The following is a 23,673-nucleotide window of genomic DNA, read 5'->3' as shown; positions in this document are numbered from 1 at the left end:
GGATATAACTCTTTCCCTGGTGTCTCTATAATAAAGTGCAGTGGTTGCCTTAGGAAATCTGGGATGTGATTTATGTGGTCTTAAAGTGTGTGAGAGAATGGAAGTATTTTAATAGTGACTTGCACAGCTTGTGCTTCCCATGCTAATTCAGCTATCAAAACATTTGAACATCTTGACTTAGTCACAAGACAGTAGAAGAATACTGTTGCACGTGCTTTGGGACCTTATTTTAAACAATAATTCCTTACCGTTGTCCCACAGAACATGCAACAGCATTCTTTTACTGTCTGGTGAGTATTAAGTCAATATATTTACATTTTTGGATATTCATGCAAGTCTTCTTGGGTCATTGTAGTGAATATATTTTCATCAAAAGGACAATATTGTAGAAAGATAAATATTTCATTTGTCTTCTTGCTAATTGTTACTAATATACAAGAAAAATAGTTGTTCTGTGTTAAACATGCCAAGAATATCCGAGTTTGTGTTAGACAAATTTTTTTTTTGTTTATCTTAATGAAGACATGATTTAAAAACAAAAGAAAACCTTTTAAGTGGAATGACCAGTCATACTGGTATCTGTGTTTCACCTCTATGGCACTACCTAACAATTACAAATGCACAGATTTCTAGTTTCACATGGCATTATATATGCAATACTATCTGCTAAATTAATCTCTGTGGAAGAGTTTGGAATGCTTACATATATCCCCATGCTCGTACACTATAGATAAGATGATAACCATCTCTAAAGGAAAACTGTAAACATCTTTCTGCCTAAAATGGGTTCATACTCAAAAGGCAATGGGAATTTCTCCATAAATGTACGTGAAAAGCATTTCTGAATAAAGACTTAAATTCAACTTCATGGGCCTTTGTGGTCTTATTACATTAGAAGAGTTGGATCTAAAATTCTAAGTATATGTTTACACATTGTATTTCATTATCTTAGTGGCAATTATACTAAAATTATAATTATAATATGGAACACTGGTAGTAATAAAACACTCTGCAAATATGTGTTTACCAACTTTCCATCTCAGTTTAAAACTGCCTTACCTAAATTATTTTGTAACATTTATACAGCAGTAGGAAGTTACGTAGGAAAGTCTTTTCAAGCATCCTAAGCCTAACGTTCCCATAATTTGAGGGTAAGTACACACTAAATGCATGTGCAAAGGAAAAGAATAAACATATATGAGTTTACACTTGCAAATCACCCAAAGCAACATTGGCAGACATTGAATTGAAGAATATAATGGTTGATGGTTATAATAGACTATAGAATAGTTTCTTGAAAATATTGCTTTCTTTTAAAATGTGTTTTAAAATAATATAGCTTCAGTGTTCACTAAGCTATGAATTTGGAAACAAGTTACAGACTTGCATCTTTAAGCAAAGCAAGCATGACATGTAGCAGTCTTGAAAACATATTACAGAGACGCTGTCTGTTTACAGAGCCCATAGCAAAGACATTAAAAGCTTTTAAGTGGTCTGGTGTTTCACATTTTCAATATTCTGCACTATGACTTTACTTTTATATGTAGCAGGATCTTTAATTGTAGTATGATCTTTAACAATATAGGTAATTAGTGTTTATTAGCTCCCAGCAGTTACTTTAAATTTTAAGTAGGTAACTAACAGCCCTTTAGGAGTGAAGGGGAAAAACATTTTCTTACCTTTAGGTGCGACCTGTAGAAACTGCTTATGAAGCGTAGTAAGTTGTGAAATAGTTAGAGTACCACTTTCAGAGGTCTCTATGTGTGGAACACGTGGTGGAGGAACAGGGTCAGGAATGACTTTTACATCACTGCTGATGAAGAAATCTGTTTCTTCTAAAGTAATTTCATATTGGATTTTGCTAGAACTCTCAATATGATGTCGTGCAACCTCAATCAGCTCTTCAATACTGTGAAAGTGTAAAGGCAGAAAACAATGAGTACTTTTACTACACAGTATTAATAACTTAGGTTCAAATTTTAATGTGTTTGTACTTTGATAGCTTTCCTGAAGAAAGAATTACAAATCCTCTCTGTGAATTGTGTACTCAGAAAAATCGTTATGAAGCGTACTTCTTCTCTGGCAGCAAGAAATCTTTTGACTGTGGTAAGAAACTTATATAAAGGCAGATCTAAGCCACACAAAGAGACGTAATGGAAAAATATGAAAGGATGAGACTTTGTTCCATAACGTTTTTAGTGGTGGACCATACGTGTTCCATCTGTGATTATCCTTTAGCCTATTTCAATGCCTTGTCTTCTGCTCTGCCCATAATTCCTTGATGTACAAAGCACTTTCTAGAGTAGCGTTGCGGAGGGGCATATGAACTCCCGTTTCAAGTGTAATGAGTACAATTTATACAAGGAAAGATGTCAGCTGTCTATAACCTTCCACTAGATATAGGTTTGGCCTGGGTTGTGTCAGGTCGAAGGACATGATGTTATGCAAATATTGTGTCTTTGGTAGTGCTTGTTGTCAGGAAAGCAAATAAAATTGGCTTGAACGCAGAGGCTCAGCCTCTTTGAATTATTGCCTGTTTGAGCCTTCACATCCTACATTCACATCCCTTGTCTTGGGCTTGCTGTGACATGGTTCAACTAGCACTGTCCCGGGTATGCTTCAAAGGTTAGTACAGGCCAGAAATATTTTCCAAAAGCAAAGCAACCCCTTTCTTTTTGGAGAGTAAAATCCTTTAATGATATGGACATAGGCCATTCTGTTCCAGATGGCCTAAGTGTCATAGAGTGATCCCAAGCACATTTTATTTACCAGCACAGAAAAACTGCTAAGAAGAATTTTTTCTTGAAATAATTTTGAGAAATGTTATACGTTTCTGTGTAAAACACAGGGAAGAAAATAACCCCACAATCCAAAGTGAAAAAAGCCACTGAAATGATATAGAGGCTTCTACTAAATGAAATAACTGGTTGTCTGCTGATGCTTGTAAATCTGCTAAATCTGTAGTCTAGAAAAACAGCAGAACGCATAATTACCTCTACCGCTGCCAGCAGAACCTTCTAATCATTGAAGAAACGAGTGATTACCGTTCAGGTATTTAAGATAAAATTAAATTCCAGTTTATGAAATGAAATGATTTTCTACATTTTGTCCCCCAAGTATTCACTTCTATATAAACATCTATCTTTACTAGCATAGTCTAGTTTGAAAATTCCTGTTTAAAATTTGATATACGTTACCTGGACATTTCTGCTAAGAACCTGGATCCAAGCCACTTTTCCATATCTTTGTAAGCCTCTTCTGTTTTCATCGTTAGCTCTTCAACACACGCTAAAGCTTTTTCTTTTATAAGATCTAGTCGAGATTTTGCGGCTACCTCTGTTTAAATAGAAATGTCATTCCTCAGTCATAAGCATCTAGTTTAACATGTTAACCTGGTTTTAGGCAGTAAAATATTTATTTAATTTCTTGTATTCTTGAACAAATTATTTTTCAGAATCACCCCTATTGCACCTTGTCTTCTTTAAGCATCAGAATTCACCAGGTAACAAATATCTTAATAAAACTAATATTGAGGTGCAGGGGATGTGTAAGTAGACAGTGACATAGAATCATAAAATCATAGAATGGTTTGGGTTGGAATAGACCTTAAAGATCATCTAGTTCCAACCCCCGTGCCATGGGCAGGGACTCCTCCCACTAGAGCAGGTTGCTCAAAGCCCCATCCAGCCTGGTCTTGGACACTTCCAGGGATGGGGCCTCCACAACTTCTCTGGGCAACCTGTTCCAGTGCTTCACTACCCTCACAGTAAACAACTTCCTAATATCTGACCTAAATCTCCCCTGAACTCAATTAACACTAACCAGCAACAGAGCTAGAAGCTTAATGATGCAAATGTGAGTACCCTGTTATGAATAAATTTTAAAGAAAGAACATCTAAATCATTATGTACATTAATCACAATAAAGGTTAGCTCTTCTGTTTCTACCCTCCAGCCCTTTAAAATTTACCCTACTGGTTTTGCTCCAAGCTTCCACCATAAGACTATTTTATACCCTAAAACTCGGGTTGCATTAAAGAGTTTGGTTAGTGAGCACTAAGAAAACAATTCACCTCTACCAAAATTATGCTAGAGTATTTATATGAAACTTTTAAAAACATTGAGAATTGAATGATTTTTCGTTTTCAGAATTGGAAGAACTGAGGAAAAAAAATAATCAGTCTCTCCCAGAGAGGCTAATACTTAAAAAAAAGGAGACAAAAGGACTATAAATGGGAAGAAGTCAGAAATGTCCAAAGTGAAAAGGATGCCAACTCAATGAAAAGACAGCTAAGGTAATGTATTGAGAGACAAACGGAACAGGCATTGAAAGACATTCAAAGCCTTACAAAAGAAGGGTAAGAAAAGAGTAGCTAAGGTTATTTTCAATCCTGAAGGCAAATTCAGTATTCAATTTGATCTTTTCTCATCTTTCACATTCTATACTGCAGAATCTTTTAAACAATTAATATCATATAATAATTGGTATAGTAACCTCAAAGTTTAAAACTGTAAAATTATTTACATTGTAATCCTTATTCTATATGCTAAGTTTTCAAAATGCTTAGGTTTGGGGCTGAAACTTTCTTTAGGCAACCAATATAAGATATGTTATTTTAATGTTATTTCTCAGTCACAGTAGTATGCAACTCTGCACACTTTCTGTTTTGAGAAATAAAGAGTTAGTGTTCAAAATTTTAAACACAGAATGGATTTGGGTCTCACAAAGGGTTATTTTATTTGATGGCAAAGATGTAAGAGTAAAGATTCTAAGCAACTGAAAGTTGGTCACCTTTCTTTAATAAAGTTTAAGGCTGCCTTATTTGTGACTTCTCTACATTTTCTTTGATCAACTGCTATCAGTTTGTTACAAAGATAAGGGTATGATTTTTTTTTTTGTCTCCCTGCATTTTCAGAAGCAGGTACTGCACAGTCCACTGATAAAGCTGCTCTCTTAACAGTAGCAGAATAAAAGGCAAGGCACATTGATGCAACAGAGAAACAGAATATGAAATCAATATGAATATCAAAACTTAGCAACTGTCCACAACTACTGACTTTACTGGTCTCTATGTATAACCAAAAGCACAAGCATCCAGTTACCATAACTGCAAGTGAAACTACAATCCTCAAATGTACCAGCTATGTGCCTGTGCAATTATGAAATATAGCTCAACATATTTAGTCTTCTTTAGATTCTTATATTGGCTTTTTTGTTAAGTATAAGATGAAAATGAAGCAACCTCAAGAAAACAAAACACATCAAGGAATCACTAAAATTCATCTTCACACTATTAAGATCTTCAAAGCTACTACCATTCCTCTACTCATTATCCCAAAATCTTAGAATATTTATTCCTAAACTGCTTTTGGATTAAACCATGTTGAAAGTGGTAGGTGTACAAGCATTTGGTCTGGCGTGGACCTAAAGAAACCTCATTAATTAACTGCTGTTTGTCCTCTACTTTCCATAACAAATGGAAAGTTAGCAAAAAGTCCGGCAAGGAGGTAGCATACATGATGATGGGCTTGCCAAGTGTTGCTCAACAGAATCTCTAACAGCTAGGTTCTATCTTCTTTTTAATGAGAAAGAGGTCTTTTTCTTCTAGTCTAAACCCATCTTCAAAAAAAATTTCAACCCATTTTCGATTTGGGACTTCTCTTTTTCAGACATCTACTTTTGGCCGCAATTGGACGTTATTGGGTAAGACAGACAAAGAGAAAGAACAACTGAACAATACATAGTTTTTTGGAAGGGTCTGTCTGGAAAGGAGTTTGCAAGAATAAATAAAATCTGTGTCTTGCTGCTTGAATCCCATGTGGCTTCAGGAAGAGGGAAACAGAGAGAAGAGCATCAATGAACTATATAATTGCCAAGAAATTCTTTCCCAGATCAAAACATTTCAAATATTGAATTCAATTCAATTGAATACTGAAGAGTGGCTAACCACCAATGTGAAACTTATTCTCTCATGATGAATACTTGCTTAGTCATGGAAAATGAAATTAAATGAAATGAAACAGAAGAGAACAAAAAGAAGAATGAAAAACACATTTCTATTTTAAATATATTTACCACAAAATCATTGATGATTACCACCCTAAAAAACTTCCTGATTTCTCCAGATAATCCTTTCTCTCCCCTCCTTTTTTTTACTTATCCATCCATTTTCCCTAGAGTTTCTAGCTAGTTTTGAGTATTACAATACCCAAATTGGGAGTAACAACCACCCCCCAATATAAGTAACCAAATAGTAACATACCCTCATGTTTCAAGGCACTGAAATATTCTTGCTTTATTTTAAGTGTCAGTTCTTGTTTCTTTATTTCTTCTGGGGTCATAGGAACTGGACTGACTTCAACCCCAGATGCAGTAGAAGGTGATCCTGCAGGAAAATAGAATCATAGAATCATAAAATTATAGAATGGTTAGAGTTGGAAGGGACCTTAAAGATCATCTAGTTCCAAGCCCCCTGCCATGGGAAGGGACACCTCCCACTAGACCAGGTTGCTCAAAGCCCCATCCAGCCTGGCCTTGAACACTTCCAGGGATGGGGCATCCACAACTTCTCTGGCAACCTGTGCCAGTGTCTCACCACCCTCACAGTAAAAATAGACCTTTCTCAGTCTTTGGATTTTGCTAGTAAGTTTCTGTATCCATACACAGCTACTCACAAGACAGCACACTTATTAAAACGAAAAATGGCACTTTTCACCTTACTTGATGTGACTATTTATGAGAATATAAAGTTGGTAACTCAGGTGTCTTATGTCAACATAACATATTTAGATTTCTTCAAATGTGATTTACATCTGCAAGACATGCTAAGATTAACTCTGCATAAAATTACTCTAGCATATACAACTGTATTAAAATTAGTTAAACAATGTCAGAAAAATTATTTCTGAATAGAAAATCATGATTGAGTTGTGATCATGTGAACGTGCCTCTTCTGTGATCCTAGGTGGTCAAAATGTCCTCTTTGACCCTAAAATTTACCAATTTATCACAACCAGCACATAAATAAAACTCTCTTGAATGATAGCTGTTCCTCCTGGAGCAAATTCAAGTTTAGCAAACTGTAGTAGAAATGCTATGTAAGTGAATATCATTGGTTACAATCCAAGCAGTAAAAAGAACAGTGAAGCTATTTAAAAAAAATCGTACTCTGTCAGAAGAAAAAAAAGAGGTATGTTATTTCATGCCACTCTAAACCATTCTCTTAGCTGCTAACTTACATATCTATGAACAGACATTGTAAAGGTGTATTGTCATGTTTTTAAAGATCACATGAAATTCTACAGTCACAACACTTTGACTATTACTCAGAAATATTAAAATATTTGTAACTGCTAATGTCCTAGAAGAAGAGCCGATGGAGCCGTTACAGAAAAAAATGACATCTGCATGATATATATTAAAAAGCAAATGGTCAAATCTAGAAGTGATAAAATTACATGTGATAAGTTGTATCACTCAGTTACTAGCCTGTAGCTGTATCCTAGGGAATTCTTCTGTTAGAGGAACTCTACAGTAACACTGAATTTAGTATGAAATCAAAGTTGATACTTCAGTTACAGAAACATCAGTTGATACTTCATCTTCTACCATGAGGAATGCACAGCTGAGTTCTAATGCAGTTTTGTCACTTTATAGTTTTGTGATTTCAGGTAAATTATCTAGTACCCGGTCTGAACATAAATTTAGTTCCAAGAAGCAATCCACAACCCCCAACCTAGCCAGTTAGCATGCAACAGGTGATAGTTGCTGATTTTTTTATCACAAACCTTTTCTAGAAATCTGAAAGTCTGCTACTCTCTTGGCTAGATTGAGATGCTAAGCACACACCTAAGGCTCCATGGGGCTCAAAAATTAGGTATCCATGTGGCTAAGTATTTGCAGAGCTATACTTATTCACTGTATTATGAGCAGAATCAACCACGGAGAGAGCACTGACTACAGTGCAAATAAAATGTCTGTCAAAGAAAAAAAGTCAGCTGCTTTATGCATTTCTGTCTTGGAAATGGAGTACCCACAGGGCTTGAGCCCCTCTCGTGTATGTAGAATGTCTTTACCAAAGATACAAATTTTAGGCTACTAGTCTTGCCTCCTGCTGGAGCTATGACATTTTCAGAAAGAAGTGGAAGTTACTTAAACCACTACCTGCTCAAGGAAGTATTTATGAAAAAAAATGTATAAACAGCATTGCATGCCGGGATTCCATTCAGCAGACTGCCTAAATTGCTAGGCTTCAAGAGATAGTGGGTTTTAGGTCTGTTTCCCTTTTGCAAATAAAATTTTGTATTCTCATCTGGTTGGACAGATTCATTCTTGCCAGGCCTATGCGCAAGATCATAGAATCATAGAGTGATTTAGGTTGGAAAGGACCTTAAAGATCATCTAGTTCCAACCTCCCCGCCATGGGCAGAGACACCTCCCACTAGACCAGGTTACTACAAAGCCGCATTCAGCCTGGCTTTGAACACCTCCAGGGTGTTCGCAACTTCTCTGGGCAACCTGTTACAGTGTCTCACCACCCTCACAGTAAAGAGTTTCTTCCTAATATCTAACCTAAAATCTACCCTCTTTCAGTTTAAAACTGTTAAGCCTCATCTTATTGCTACACTCCCTGATAAAGAGTCCTTCCTATTTTTCCTATAGGCCCCTGTTAGGTACTGGAAGGGGTATAACATCTCCCTGAAGCCTTCTCTTCTCCAGGCTGAACAACCCCAACTCTCTCAGCCTGTCTTCACAGGAGAGGTGCTCCAGCCCTCTGAACAACTTCATGGCCTCCACTGGGCCCGCTCAAACACATCTGTGTCCTTCTTATGTTGGGGGCCCTAGAACTGAACCACAGAACTCTAGGTGGGGTCTCACCAGAGCAGAGTAGAGGGGCAGAATCACCTTCCTCAACCTGACTGGCCAGGCTGCTTTTGATGCAGCCCGGGATACCCAGATCTGCCTCAATGGGAGTCTGCTCTTTTTTAGGACTACATATGACATTAGATTTTATGTTCTTCATTTACATGATGTTACAGTCATACATAAAAATGATGGACCTTGATAGATCCACGCTACTGTATGTCTGATAAATTAATTCCAAAATATCTTGGGGTATTGGATAATTTACCCATTCTATTCCTGTACTTTCATTCTAATATTTGAAATATTTTGACTTATAAGTGGAAAGTAGGCAGAATTTAATGGAATTTTATTTAATTTGATAAACTATTTCTAACCATTCAATTCCAGAACAGCATATGGAGAAAAATTAGTATTTACTTTCTAGGTTCTATTTAGAATATTTACTCCTACATATTAATGATAACAACACATATGATTCAATAAATGCATTTGCCATTCAAAAGCCTCTGCAGTCTTTCATCACTACTAGATTTTCACATTGATATGTCACATCTGACATTTCAAAAGAGACAAAAAATCCAAATTAAATGTCATGGCTTACTCTTTTCTGTATTACAGATATATTTACATTTCAGCAATTTCAAGCACTGCTAAAACAAAGTCTGCATTTCAAATACCTTTTTTTTTAGCAGCTGGTTTGGGAGAAACCTTTTTGGCACCTTTCCCTGTAGCTTTGCCTTTCAGCGTCTGTGAAGATTTCCGATCTTTCTCTTCTAGCTGCTTACGTTCTTTTTCTTCCTCCATTTCTTTAGACTCTATTTCAGCTCTTACCTTGACACCACACATAATAAAGTACATAGTAACAGCACTGTGCAACTACTGTTTCAAATAGCCTACACTTGCTGAAAGTACTTGCTGAGACATACGCACATAAATAAAACAAAGAAGATATTTTAACTAATTAAATTCATTACATTTTGTTATTTATCAAAAATAAAAACCCACAGCAAAAATGCAAGACAGAGATATAGCAGTTTTACTTCCTGTAACCCATTACCTGTGCTCTGGGAAAAAGTGAGAAATGTAAGAATCAACAGTATGTAAAGCAAGACTACAGTTACACTGTAAGGGTGCAGACATGTACTTACTTTAAAATGATCAAAGAGAAAAGAAAAAGCGAACCTAAAACCCAACCATTTGAAAAGCCCACCCAATTCACTTTTAGCTATATATAAAACAGAAGTTTTGAAGTTGTGAAAGGTTTGAGCAAACATTGCATCAGAGAATAAAACTTGTCCTGCTTCTCATGTTTCTATTGAGGGATAAGCGGAGAGTTTATCATGGAAGAAGTAGATACACAGAGTCAACATTCAAAATATTTCAGTAATGGAATGAAAGGGTCAGTTATAAATACAGAGGTGCTGATAATTCACAGATTCCAACATTTTCTTCATAGAAACATATTCAGTGGAAATATCAGTGGTGGAGCAAGAGGCATGAAATTGCGATGCCCAGTGTGAAGGCCATGTGTTTAGGCTGCCTACTGAATGGGAGGCTTTGACTGTCCAATCTAAAAATGTTTAAGTAAATGAAATATTCCTTACAATATCTGATACTGCTGTTACTGCTGTTTGCCATGTATCAGTAATAAGATTTTCATCTTTCCTAGAAGTTGCCACTCCGTCTTCAGAATTCTCATCCTTAGCACTCTTCTGTGGAGTTCCCTTGCTCTTTGACTTGGTAATACTTATTTCTGGTGAAGGAGCTTTCCAAGAAACTAGAGGAATCCTTAAAAATAAAATATAAGGCATAACTCAAACCCTCTTCTATAAAAAGTGTTAATTTATAACTACATTGGAGAATATGTTAGGAGAATGAGAATGCTATTTTCAAAATTTGCCACAGCAACAGAAAAGGGATGAGCTTTCCTTATCACCAGAAGTGGTGAAATGCGTGGATGACAAGAAAACTGTCTAGTTTAACTACAGAAGTCAAGGAATGATAATAGATGGATAAAGGCATGTCAAATGACTGCGTGATCTGCCAATATATTCCTCATGGGCTAGAAGCACAGCTTCATTACTCAGTTTGTAAATGAACTGTAAGTATTTTAAAAAAGCAGGTGTCATTATTGATGACATTTTTGATATTGTGAAACTATTTGATGGCATCCTTTACCTTTTAATATGGCATTCAGTTCTGTGCATCTTTGTAGGCTGCTTTGATTTATATTCATCATTACATAACCCATTTAATTTTGTCTGTTTGTGCAGCTTTTAAACCTGTTAATGTTGCATAATAATACTTAACTTATTTATGTGAGAATTGTGCTGGGAACAGTCAGCAACATGGAGGGAAGCAGGAAACATTTCTATAGCAGATTTCTTTATAAGGCAGCTTTTACTGTATTTTATAATTCAGGGGTGCATTACTGAAAATTATGTAGGCAAACCAGTAGAAAAGCAGGGATAAATTAAATCTTTAAAATGATTCAAGATTAATCACTTGACTATAATAGTTAGTTAAAAATTCTTACTTCTTTTTCATATATACACATATATATTCCCACATATACCCACAAAGCTATCAGTACATTGTGTTTATTGATATTTATATAATAATGCATTTCTACCTTCTTGATTTGTTTTGATCTTCTTTCTGCTCTACATCGATAATATCTAACAATGGGATTCTAGTAAAATCTTGATCATCTTCTGTTGGGATTTTTCCTTCCATTGCTCTATAATAGTCATGAAGAAGTCTCTTTGTATCTTGGAAACGATCCACTTCAACCTCAAGAAGAAAGGACAGAAAGATTGCAACTCAAAACAAATTTCTGGTGTATTTTAAAATATATGATAGCAGAAGCAACTCTAAATCATAAGAGTTTGAGGAAGAGCAACAAACATAATCATATTTTTTTGAAAATTTATAATGTATTCCATGCATACTTCTACTTCCATTTATAATGTCTTCACACTGGTATTTCTAAGGATTAATAAAAATCTTAGTTGTTAGAACAGGAAAAATTATTTACAATAAATGAAGTTTGATGCATTAAATTTAATTACAATATATTTTCATGTATACGTATTTGTATAATAAAAAATATACTAGTGGCAAAAAATTATAGGGGTCCTTTTGTCCAAAAGAAATAAAATACTTAGTAGCATAAAATAAAAAGGGTTAAGTGATGGAGAAAATTTTAATAGCCATACAGCTTTTCTGGACCAAAGAAATCAACAGACTTTACACCCCTAAGTGTCTTGAAGGTCTTTTTGTGTGAGTCATCTTGGAAGAAATCAAGTAAGACTCAAAAAACATTTAACACCTGTCATGCTTTGATTTATTGATATAGGATGGTGTTAGTTTCTAACTGACAAAACAGTACTAAATATTCATGGGAAAAAGCACAAAACCACATTCACAAAACAAAGGAGAAAACCTTTGTGGTGGAAGCCAGCACTTATCCATAACTTAAGGAGAAAATATCTTCTAGTATAACAGCATGTACACAGAAAGGTGGAAAGAAATCTGATAAACGGCATTTATAGAAATCTACGTGCTCGTACAGTAACAGAGCCACCTGGGGAATATATGTAACTTCCCACAGAAAAACCCACAGAGAGCTCAAGACCGAAGAAGCCTATTTTTGTCTGCTTCTCAAAGTCATAACATAAAAATACAGTTATTATATTTTTAGTTCTGTAGTTTTAGCATTAATAATTCATTTATCTGGGGGAGTATATACGAAGTAAAGAAAATAAGAATGGTTTCCTTTGCATTTTTCTTTAGGAAAATAAAAGCTTATACATGGTTAATACATGTATTTGCAATTTTAAATGACTGTTCTACATATCCACACAAGACAGATAAATTAGATTCACAGTGATTCTCCTCTGGACTGCCATTATTCATGCCCATGAAATTCTGCTAGAAGAGAATTAGGATTGCAAAGTTATACATTAATATAAAAGGAGAAAAATAAAATATTTAAGCTGAGCAATATTTAACTTGGCTCCCTTATGAATATAATTTTTAAATACTCAGTCCTATATATACCCTAATTACAGGATTAATTAGTCATCCTGGCTCAGTTAGTCAGCAGTTACTTGATATTCAGACCTCTCTCTTTAGGCGGTGGCCTTAAGTCACTATTTAGGGCACTATTTAGATTTTTTGAAAACAGACCTAATAATTTCCTTACTATAGCAACTGACTACTTCACAAACTTTACTTAAATTACCATAACACTCATATGAGATAAGAGAGTGGTTCCCTTGTTTATTAAACATATGAAAATAACACAGAGAATTAAGGGGCAGAAAGCCCACCCTAAGCTTCTTAGGCCTGATTTCTCAGTCAAATTAGCATAACATGGGACATGCTTAAAGCATTTTTTTCATTGTCATCTTTAAAGTTGCCAAAACTTTCAAAGAATGCTCACTCAGTTTACAGAAAAGCCTGTCTGGTCTAGTTTAGACTAGTCTATTACAGTCCAGTCCAGCCCTAAACAAAAATTATGCAAGTAGATGAGCACTCACAAGGAAATCTTAATTTACTTCAGGAACTGAAGTAATTAATAGTCAGGCTGAATGAGAGGAAAGTCTTAATGTGGGGAATGGGAGAGCCAACTAATTGAAGATGGTCTCTTGAAAAGGTAAGGTGTGTAAAAGCTGGGTCATATTTGAACAGATTTTCTCAAGAGCAACAAATGACATCACATTCTCAAAAACATTCCTTGCAATTTTTTTTATCAGTGTGTAGGTAAAATTTCAAGCCACATTGGTGAAGTTACAACTGAAATAATTTTGTGAAGTGGCAAATACAGCATGACCTTAACAGCCAGTGGGTCTACAGCAAGAGTGAGTTAGGTAATTTGTAAATTAATAGTAGATGTCAATATGATCATAAAAGGATAAAGAACTCTAACATTTCTGTTACAAAATTCAGATGATTCACTGGACTGATAAAATTGCAAAAAGTAGCACTATACACTGTGGGTTGAATGTTTGGGGATGGATTTTTCTTGACCTTTTCTGCCTGCCAAACAGTTAAATGTATGGAATGTCATCTATTTTTTATCTCTTTCTAGATAAATTCAGAAGAGGCATGAACATTTGTTTATACAATTCTTAATTCCTCACTTATTTTGGAGCCAACTATATAAAATTCCTCTGAGGCTTACTGTCCTCCAAATCTAATTCACTGCTCTTTCCACTGCAGACTCTGTACTAGATCCATACCTGCATAAGTGAAAAGAAATGGTTCATTACAATCCCCCTATGATCTTGTAACCAGCCATCATTCATGATATCAGTACGTTCCTGCTCTGCTTCTTCTCTTCTGTTATCACAAATATCCCAGAGAAGATCCCTTAGGTCCTAAAACACAAAATCAAATATGAGAAATAACTATGAAAGGAAATAAATATGAAAAAGGAAAATAAGTTATTAAAAATTACATTTTTTGCCTGTTGCATAGGGCATCTTTCCATTTGAGGCTTTTTCTTTACTGATATAAAAGTCAAAGCCTGGTCAGCAAGTCATGCGCTTACAGAAAGCTGACAGAAAGTAGCTTTACAAATGTGCCAGAGAGAGGAATACAAAGGTATGAGATGAACATGTAGGCTGCCTTGCTTTCCTCAGGCAGAGAAGGCCTATCTAAGCTGGACAAAGATGTGAGAATATGAATAGTTAAGCTTCCAACTGCCCCAACAACTTTCCACTTGAATGTTTTGCTAACTAATACGCTTGCAAGAAGAAATTATGCCAGAGTTCAGGTATTCTTCCAATTTGGATAGCTCCATGCAATTTTTCTTTAACATTCTTTATAACTAAGGGCTCTTCAACTAGTGACTATATCTAATAGCAGCACTGTGTGGCTCAATGACAGCGCTGAAACCCTATTAAGCATACAACATGCATGCAAACTCCCTGCTCCCCATTGCCATCTCTGCATGGAAGCAGCATGACAGACGTCTATGTAATGAGGTGATAGGAAGAGAAGAGTGGTGCTAAGATACGCGAAGATGAACTGTCTGAGAAGTTCTACCCCACCTGACTTGTTTCAGGATAAAAAGAAAAGGTGTTCCAGACTACCAGCCCTGTAATGAGGAGCTTAAGCTTCAGATGATAAGTAGTTCCATATTCACCAGGTCTCGGTCTCAACCTAGTATGTCAGATCCTGGTTCCATCCCCCCATTCAAAGACTTCAGACAAATCCAGTCATCCTCTGTTGGACAAAAACCACTAGGAAGCTGAAAAATGAGTAGTTTTTGGACTACCTAACACATCAGTGATGGCATAGATAGAACGTAGCCAAGGTGAAGGCTATCACATATTTATGGTTGTTCACATTGTAGGATATACACGTAAGGATATGCTACTGAATAAAAAAAAGATATAAGCATACAACTTATCTGTTTTGCAGTGGTGAGTTGATCTTGGCTGGCTGCCAGGTGCCCACCAAGCTGTTCTGTCACTTACCCTCCTCACAGGACAGGAAGAGACAATATAATGGAAAAGCTTTTGGGTCAAGATAATGATGGGGAGATCATTCACCCATTACAATCATGTGCAAAACTAACTCTACTTGGGGAAACTAATTTAATTTATTGCCAATTAATAACAGAGTAGAATAGTGAGAAACACAACAAAACTAGAGACACCTTTCCTCCACTGCTTCTTCTTCCCAGGCTCAACTTCACTCCTGAGTCTTCTACGTCCTGCCCCCAAAGTGGCAGAGGAAGGATGGGGAATAGGGGGTTGTGGTGAGTTCATTATGCTTTGTCTCTGCTGCTCCTTCCTCCTCATGCTATTCCCCTGCTTCAGAGTATGGTGCCTCTCATGGAATACAGTCCTTCATCAACTTCTCCAACATGAGTCCTTCCCATGGGCTGCAGTTCTTCAAGAACTGCTCCAGTGCGGGTCCCCCATGGGCCACAGGTCCTGCCAGAACACCTGCTCCTGTGTGGGCTCCTCTCTACGGGCCACAGTTCTTGCCAGGAGCCAGCTCTGTTGTGGGGTCTCCATAGACTGCCACTCCCTTCAGGGCACAGCCACCTACTCCAGTGTGGGGTCCTCCATGGGATGCAGCGTGGATATCTGCTTCACTGTGGTCCACCATGGGCTGCCGCAGAACAACCTGCATCACCATGGTTTTCTCCACAGGCTACAGTGGAATCTCTGCTCCAGTGCCCGGAACACCTCCTCCTCCTTCTTCTTTACTGATCTTGGTGATTGTATAGTTGTTTCTCTCACATTTTCTCACTCCTCTCTCACAGCTGCCACACTGTGTTTTACCGTTTCTTAAGTATGCTGTCACAGAGGCAACACCACTGTCGCTGAGTGGCTCAGCTGTGGCCATCGGCAAAGCAATCAGCAAGATGGCTGGAGACAGCTGGCATTGGCTCTTTTTGACATAGGGACAGCCCCTGATGTCTTCTCACAGAATCCACCTCTGTAGACCCTCTGCTAACAAAACCTTGCCACATAAATCCAATACTATACAAACAAAACAAGCTGATGTTTTGTACAAACTGATGTACAGGGTATATTATAACTTTTGCCATTTACTTACAGTAACTCTTTGGTGTAGTTCTGCTTTTGTTTCGTCATCTTCTCTCAGGTCATCAGCAATAGAATTAAAATCTGATTGCCACTGAGATACAAACTCCTGCTTAACGTCTGGAAGCTTCAAATAATCCTGAAACCTTTTTCTGTAAGTTATGGTAAAAACAATGGTGTTAAAAGACATATAGAATGCCACAGAGAAAATACAAAATACTAACATTAATGCAATAAGCTACTATTTTTACTCACCTAATATCTGCTAAGTAATAAATTACAGAGTGCTGTTCATCCCTTAGACATCGAAGTACAGTTTTGATGGTATTCATATATGAATTTTCTACCATTTCCCAGTAAGGTACTAAAAAATCAGGTATCTCCTGTGAATTTTTTAAAGACATAAAAATTAATTGATATATTTCTTGGTAACCTATTTAGTGTAGCATTAGCAAATATAAGAAAGAATATTTCCTTAAATCATATTACTGATTTTTTTTCACTATGTGTTTTTTTTTTTATTTACAACTATTTACAACTGATTATAGACACTGTACCAACATATAGTTTATCCTATGCATTTCTTTGGAAAAAAAGGTGGCAGTACTCAAAATGAATGGGAAACTCCAGCAGAATACTCCAGTATCTCTGGTTTTGGATATACTCCTAAACTAAATGAAGACCCTAAGTGAGTATGTAAGTATCGAAATTTGGTGACACAACTGTTCAAGCTGGTAAAATTCTAAGCTGCCTGCCTAGTGTTGCAAAAGTGACATTTGACTGATTGACTGACACAAAATTCAAAATAGAGCCCATGGCCAGAGGAAATCCAGCACATGTGAGCTAATAGCAGCCATGAAAGCAAAGCTGGTAAATATTAGGAAAGGAATCAAAGAACAAAATACAAAGCATCATTATGCACCCTTCAAATCTAAATCTCAAATACTGCATGCAGTCCCAGCTCCTCATCTCAAAAATTTACAGGAAAACTAAAACAGACAGACAGAAGGGCAAGAATCATGACTGAACTATTACAGGCTGTCCAGAGGTGGTGGAGTCTCCTTCTCTGGAGACATTCAAAACCCGCCTGGACACATTCCTTTGCAACCTGCTCTAGGAGGACCTGCTTTGGCAGGGGGGTTGGACTAGATGATCTCCAGAGGTCCCTTCCAACCCCATATCACTCTGTGATTCTGTGATTCTGTTATTCTGTGAACATATGAACTGCTCCATATGAGGAGAGTTAAACAGATTATGACTGGATTGGAGAAGTAAAGCAACACTGAGCAAAATGAAGATGTAATAGATGCCTCTCACATCTTAAATACCTTCAGAGAGTGATTATAGAATTATTATTCATTATACCTCGCAATACAAGAACTAGGGTCATCAAACAACCCAAGCAAACAACAGGTTTAAAGCAAAGTGACAGAAATAATTTTTCAGAGTAAGTGTAATTATACAGGCTGTATCACGGACACCAAAAAGTAAATTGCTTCAAAAAAAGCAACTAGACATAATCACAGAAGAAAAGTCTACTGAGAGCTGCTAGACACAAAGATGCAGATATAAAGACATCTCAGGAAATCCCTAAATTTCAGATCATTGGAAGCAAGGAAGACATCCTCAGGGAAAACATGTTAGAAAACTGTATCCTCAGAGAAAGATCAGTGCACACTCTGCCCATTCTTACATTCTTTCTGTGAGATTCTGCCCATTCTTACATTCTTTCTGTCGAGGGAGGTTATCCTGCCCCTCTACTCTGCCCTGGTGAGGCCCCATCTGGAGTACTGTGTCCAGTTCTGGGCTCCCCAGTTCAAGAAGGACAGGGAACTGCTGCAGAGGGTACAGCAGAGGACCACAAAGATGATTAGGGGCCTGGAGCATCTCTCCTTACAAGGAAAGACTGAGGGAGTTGGATCTTTTTAGTTTGGAGAAGAGAAGGCTGAGGGGGGATCTGAGCAACACTTAAAAATATTTAAAGGGTGGGTGTCAAGAGGAAGGGGCCAGGTTTTTTTCATTGGTGCCCAGGGACAGGACAAGAGGAAATGTCACAAACTTGTACATAAGAAGTTCCATCTAAATATGAGGAGGAACTTCTTCACTTTGAGGGTGGCAGAGCACTGCCCAGAGAGGTGGTGGAATCTCTGTGTCTGGAGATGTTCAAAACCTGCCTGGACACGTTCCTGTGCAACCTGCTCTAGGAGGACCTGCTTTGGCAGGGGGGGTGGACTAGATGATCCCCATAGGTCCCTTCCAGCCCATACCATTCTTTGATTCTGTGAGATCCGTAACTGGCCCTTGTCAGAGACAGGAAACTGACCTAGTTAAGTCTATGCTAGTATTTCATAATATTAAAAAGTACTATTATTTTGGCATGCATGTGCTATTCTTCATCATCATTGTGAAGAATATAGAAAAAAAAAGAGAAAAATTTTAAATTGTGTCTCCTTATTTTATATATTTTAGTAGCAGCTGTTATTTGTATTTTTAGATACTTATAATACAGTACTAGTGCATCTTTCATTGAAAATTATTAAAGAAAATAACATGCAATGAAACATAATTTTTAGGTAGAATATCCATAAAATACTGAGAAAAATATATACTTTGACATCTAAGACTTTTAAGCATGAATGGATGTACCTTGGGAAGTGGTTCGTCTACGTAAATCCATTCATCTGATCCTGGTTCAATTGGTGGTGGTGTCACAAGAATGGGAGGAAGCAGATCTTCATGTGTAACTGGTAAAACGTTTTCTTCCGATATTTCTTGAACAGAATCTTCTATATATATACAATTAGTACCTTCAAATGTATTTTAAGTATCAATAAATAGAATTAGACATCTATATTATGAAAATTTCAAATTAACAGAACAGATTCAATATTTCTTTACTTAGGTGTTCATCAAAAATATACTGGTTAGTATATTAATTAGTGATTAAATCAGTGATGCCACCATTATAAACTCACTTGCCATTTAAGCTTATATTATGTGGGACTGATACTTTTCTAAAATGGTAACTGTAAAAGAAACAGGAAGATAATGAATTAGTATGTATGCATATACATGAAAAAAATTCTTTACCAAGTAAATCAAGACCAGTGGTGTTGATACAATTCTGAGATTCATTATAACTGTCATGATTTCAAGGACTCCCTGCTTAATTAAAGAACAGTTGTAAAGAATTATAGCTTCCATGCTAGACTCAGGAAAGAGTGAACCGAGAGAAACAAATATTGAAGAAGAAACAAACAGATAAATTAAGCTAAATCTGGCCAAATACGAAAAATACACCTTCCTCTGAGGAGAAGCTGAGAAGCATGAAAGATGATGGAAGGGAAAAAAGGGACAGAAAAGATCATGTAGTAGAGAAAGAAATAAGTGAAAAACTAACCCTGCTAACCTGTAGCATAGCAAAATAATACTGAACGTAGTTCAGAGCAGCTTCAGAGCACGACTCAACCCTAGGATCTGAACTGACCTCTGGAAAGATATCAGCATCTCATCAGTGACCACAGAAGGATCCTACAGCAGCTATATTTTTAAATTAACATTAATTAACTGCTCAGAATCATGTGCATGAATTCTGCCCAGTTTTGCTATGGATTTGAAAATACTCAAAGAAAATAAATAGGCTTGTATTAAACCACTGTTGTAACAATCTTGTCTTTTTGTTTGAAATAAGCTTAACATTTAAATAATAGATGTGTTTTGTTTTACTTTGTGTGACAAATCTGCTACTGAAGAACAGTGTCTTTCTGAGTGCTTCAACGGAAAAACTGCTTTCATTCTCCTGATTTAAGTTTATATAAAGAACAAAACAAAACTGTTGGCCACATAAAATATTCCAACTACTTCAGCTTCTGCTAAATATTTTGAGAACCAATCTCTGGATTTATCTTTACCATGTCACTCCCAGAATGCTACTAATGTCTGATTAATTAATATACATACTCATACCACTGTTGTGCTTATATAAACCTAATACCAAAGGATAGCTTGGAGTCTCTCAACACAAATATGGAACTAGACATTATTAACTGATCACAGGGATTACTTCTCCATAGGGAGTAAATAATCCTTGCAGTACTTCTATAAAATAGCTGGATTCTAATCAGAAAATCTCAACTCCATCAATAGGAATTTTGCCATTGACACCGGCAGGGCTATGAGTTATATCAAGCACAAAAAAACCCCAACCCAGTTCCAACCAGGTAGTTCTTTGAAACTGCTTCATCCAGTTTTCTGTCAGGTGTGATATTCACAAGAATTTTTCATGAACTGGAAACCTTGTGCAGGAGTAGTGGTCTAAACTTTTACTGTTAAGAGTGCTTTTCAAGCTAATACTACTTTTTTTTTTTTTGGGGGGGGGGTGGTAGAAGACACATCAAGACTTTCCTGTAATAATTATGAACAAAAAAACTGGCTATTCAGAAGTCTACTAATCCTCATTTATTTCATACATCTTTTCCCCTGGATGCTTCATCCTTTTCCTTTTTTATTTTTAAATGATTCTTTCCGTTTGGGAGAAGAGAAAAATGGAACAAAGATGCACCAAAACCACATGTCAAAACCATCCAAGTTATCCATATTTTTAAGCTGTTGCTGCTAAATGAATATGTGTTGATAATGGCAAATTAGTCTTTCTTACACCATTACACTATCCCATATGCTGAAGATGCTAGCTGTAATATTGAAACCAGGACAAAAGGACTGAATTTAGTAACCATTTACTTCACGGAACTTAAAAAAAATCCAATTGACACTTTTTAAAAAATATTTTAAAACTTTTTCTCAAATTATCTTTACAATTATGTGAAAAAACACAATAGAAAAGTTCAGAATTCTGGTGCACTAACTCACATATCCCCAAAGTCTTGCAGGGCCAGTGAAAGTGTATGTTTCCATAAAGTTATATATATTAAGTATTAGTGTTAATTATAAAGAACAAAGTCTTTTCTTACTGAACTGTAAAAAGTAAGAATAGGAAAACTTACTTCTATTCTGTTTTTTGGCAATTTCTTCCATTATAATTTCCTTCACTGTTTCACACACGAGACTTTCTTCTGTCTCTGCATTGACTTTCACTAGAATATTTTGACGGACTGAAAACCATTTCTCTAATTTTGGCCACGTGTCTAGAAAGCTGGAAATTCTACAAAATTCACATTAATGTATAAAATTAAAATCAAACTAATGGAAAATAAAATGTTTTTCCAATTTAGTAAAAAAAAAAGAAAAAGCAGACTGTGTAATTTAATACTATAACAAATCCAGGCAATACTTTTTGTGAAGTAATAATCCATCACATCAAGCTCTCAATTTTCAACAAAGGAAAATTTAGAAAATCCTACTTTTAACTAGTTATATATTTCTTGCTCTTTCTTGTCACAAGCCAGACCTACTTTCTTTCATCACAACTAAAAAAATTATAATCAATAATATAATAATCTGAAAGAGTTAATAGTATCAAATATTTAGAAAAAACCCTTATTGTTCTTGATTTTTCTCTTTATGTAAAGTTAGACACCTAATGATTTGATAAAAAATACAAAACTAATTGTTTTATATAAATGTAAAAGCGGAAGATACCATTTTAGAAAATCTGTAAATCGGGTGCATTTCACTTCACATGATGACACATCTCAGATATATGTTTGCATAGATATATATATATGTATATGTATATGTATGGTTCATGCAATATATATCTGAAAAATAAATTCTCCTTGGAAGAATACCTTGAAAAAGCATAACACACGAATTCTTATCTCCTACTATTATTTATACTGTGCCAAAAAGTACTCTTTAGGCACCAATTAGAGAAACTCCTTAGTAAATACTTAACATTAGGCATGTCAGTACTATCATGGATCACATATGAGATTCAGATTAATTACATGCCTACACATCTGGCTGAAGCAACGTTTTTGTGCTTCATGTGACATACCTATGTAGCACCTGGTCCCTGGCTAAGTCAATCTTCTCTTCTAGGATTTCAGCATCTGAATTTTGATTGTTCTCCTGTTTGGTTTCAGATGACTTTGATTTATCTGCTGCGTGGGAAATAGCAAATGAGAACATATATTGAAAAAGGCAAATATGCAGGTAGTTATTCACCTGAAGTACGATAATTGTTAAGGGAAAAATTTCAGTGTTCCTTGATCTTAAATTTCTTAATTTAAAAATTGGATAGCAAACTTCCTAGAAGAAAGAAAAAGTCAGAGAAAATCATAGAAATATAAAATTAAGCCAGAAAGGACCTGAAGATAGAGTCTTGCCTCTTCCTCTGTTTAAATGCACAGCCAATTATAGCACTAATATATCCTGACAGATGCTTTGCAGTCATAGAAATCCTCAGTTGCACAGAGGGAGCATTGCTGTGGGTAGACTATTTCAGGCTTATCTAGTCTAACAGTTACAAGGTATTTTAGCAGTTGGATCTCAATCTTCCTTGAAGTAACTACTCATTTTCACAATGGGCAGATAGTCCACTGCATCAGAAGACAAGGCATTCTCTCTCTCCGAGTCTTCTTTAAATTAAAAAACCCTTTAATTGATTAGAAATAAGTAATTTTTTCCATTTTTCCATTTTTTTTTACAGATTTCTGATTTTTTATTGTTCTTTTGACTCCTCCTATCACCACACAATCTTATGAAATAAATTTTGTTTCAATTTCTGAGATTATATAATGTATTATCAAATTTCGAAGTGTTTTGGCAACACAAGAATTTCAAGTGTCTGTACATTTGTCTTCACCACATTTTTAGCAGAAGCTCTAATGATTTTTCCTCATCCTCACTACTACCTATACGTAAAAGCTAATGGTAAATGGTGCTTTAAACTAAGCCACTTGCCATATAAGTGCTGCAGTGAAAACAATGAAGAGGAATCTCCTTGTAATTTGGACAATATGGGACATATTAATGAAAAGAACTTAGGTTTCACCAAGGTGAGTAAGGGCAATTAAAAATGTGTGGTCTGGAAGGGAAACAGCCCTCAAAAAGCCTTTGATGCCTTTGCCTTTTTTGGCCAAAATTAACAATTTCTGATTGTTCACTGACTAATTGAAGGCAAGACAAAGACAGTAATCAATAGGGAATGAGTGTTGGCAGTCCCAGGGAATGAACCTTGGCACATCCCTTTGTATATAATTTCCTTCATGCCTTTTCAAATTTGTCTTCTGGAGAAAAAATACTAGGTACACATACTCATTTGCAATGAGGCATATTT

The 23,673-nt window shown here is 36.0% G+C and overlaps 1 protein-coding gene across 1 annotated transcript in view; it reads right to left on the bottom strand.

The window, feature by feature from the left end:
• SPEF2 (sperm flagellar 2) overlaps positions 1-23,673 on the bottom strand; it is an 80,229-nt gene that overhangs the window by 30,316 nt on the left and 26,240 nt on the right. Inside the window, exons 16-28 of the mRNA XM_074166110.1 lie at positions 22,390-22,495; positions 21,437-21,594; positions 19,080-19,216; positions 16,689-16,816; positions 16,447-16,585; positions 14,112-14,249; positions 11,498-11,658; positions 10,470-10,653; positions 9,543-9,696; positions 8,037-8,049; positions 6,263-6,351; positions 3,198-3,336; positions 1,680-1,909 (exon numbers count right to left, since the gene is read on the bottom strand). Coding sequence (XP_074022211.1) covers positions 1,680-1,909; positions 3,198-3,336; positions 6,263-6,351; positions 8,037-8,049; positions 9,543-9,696; positions 10,470-10,653; positions 11,498-11,658; positions 14,112-14,249; positions 16,447-16,585; positions 16,689-16,816; positions 19,080-19,216; positions 21,437-21,594; positions 22,390-22,495 — 1,776 coding nt within the window. The remainder of the gene's footprint in view (positions 1-1,679; positions 1,910-3,197; positions 3,337-6,262; positions 6,352-8,036; positions 8,050-9,542; positions 9,697-10,469; positions 10,654-11,497; positions 11,659-14,111; positions 14,250-16,446; positions 16,586-16,688; positions 16,817-19,079; positions 19,217-21,436; positions 21,595-22,389; positions 22,496-23,673) is intronic.

Source organism: Numenius arquata, chromosome Z (assembly GCF_964106895.1).
Source record: "Numenius arquata chromosome Z, bNumArq3.hap1.1, whole genome shotgun sequence".
In the NCBI taxonomy this organism is placed as follows: Eukaryota; Metazoa; Chordata; class Aves; order Charadriiformes; family Scolopacidae; genus Numenius; species Numenius arquata.
The sequence above is the reverse complement of the archived record's forward strand: the minus strand, read 5'-3'. Positions and strand labels throughout refer to the sequence as shown.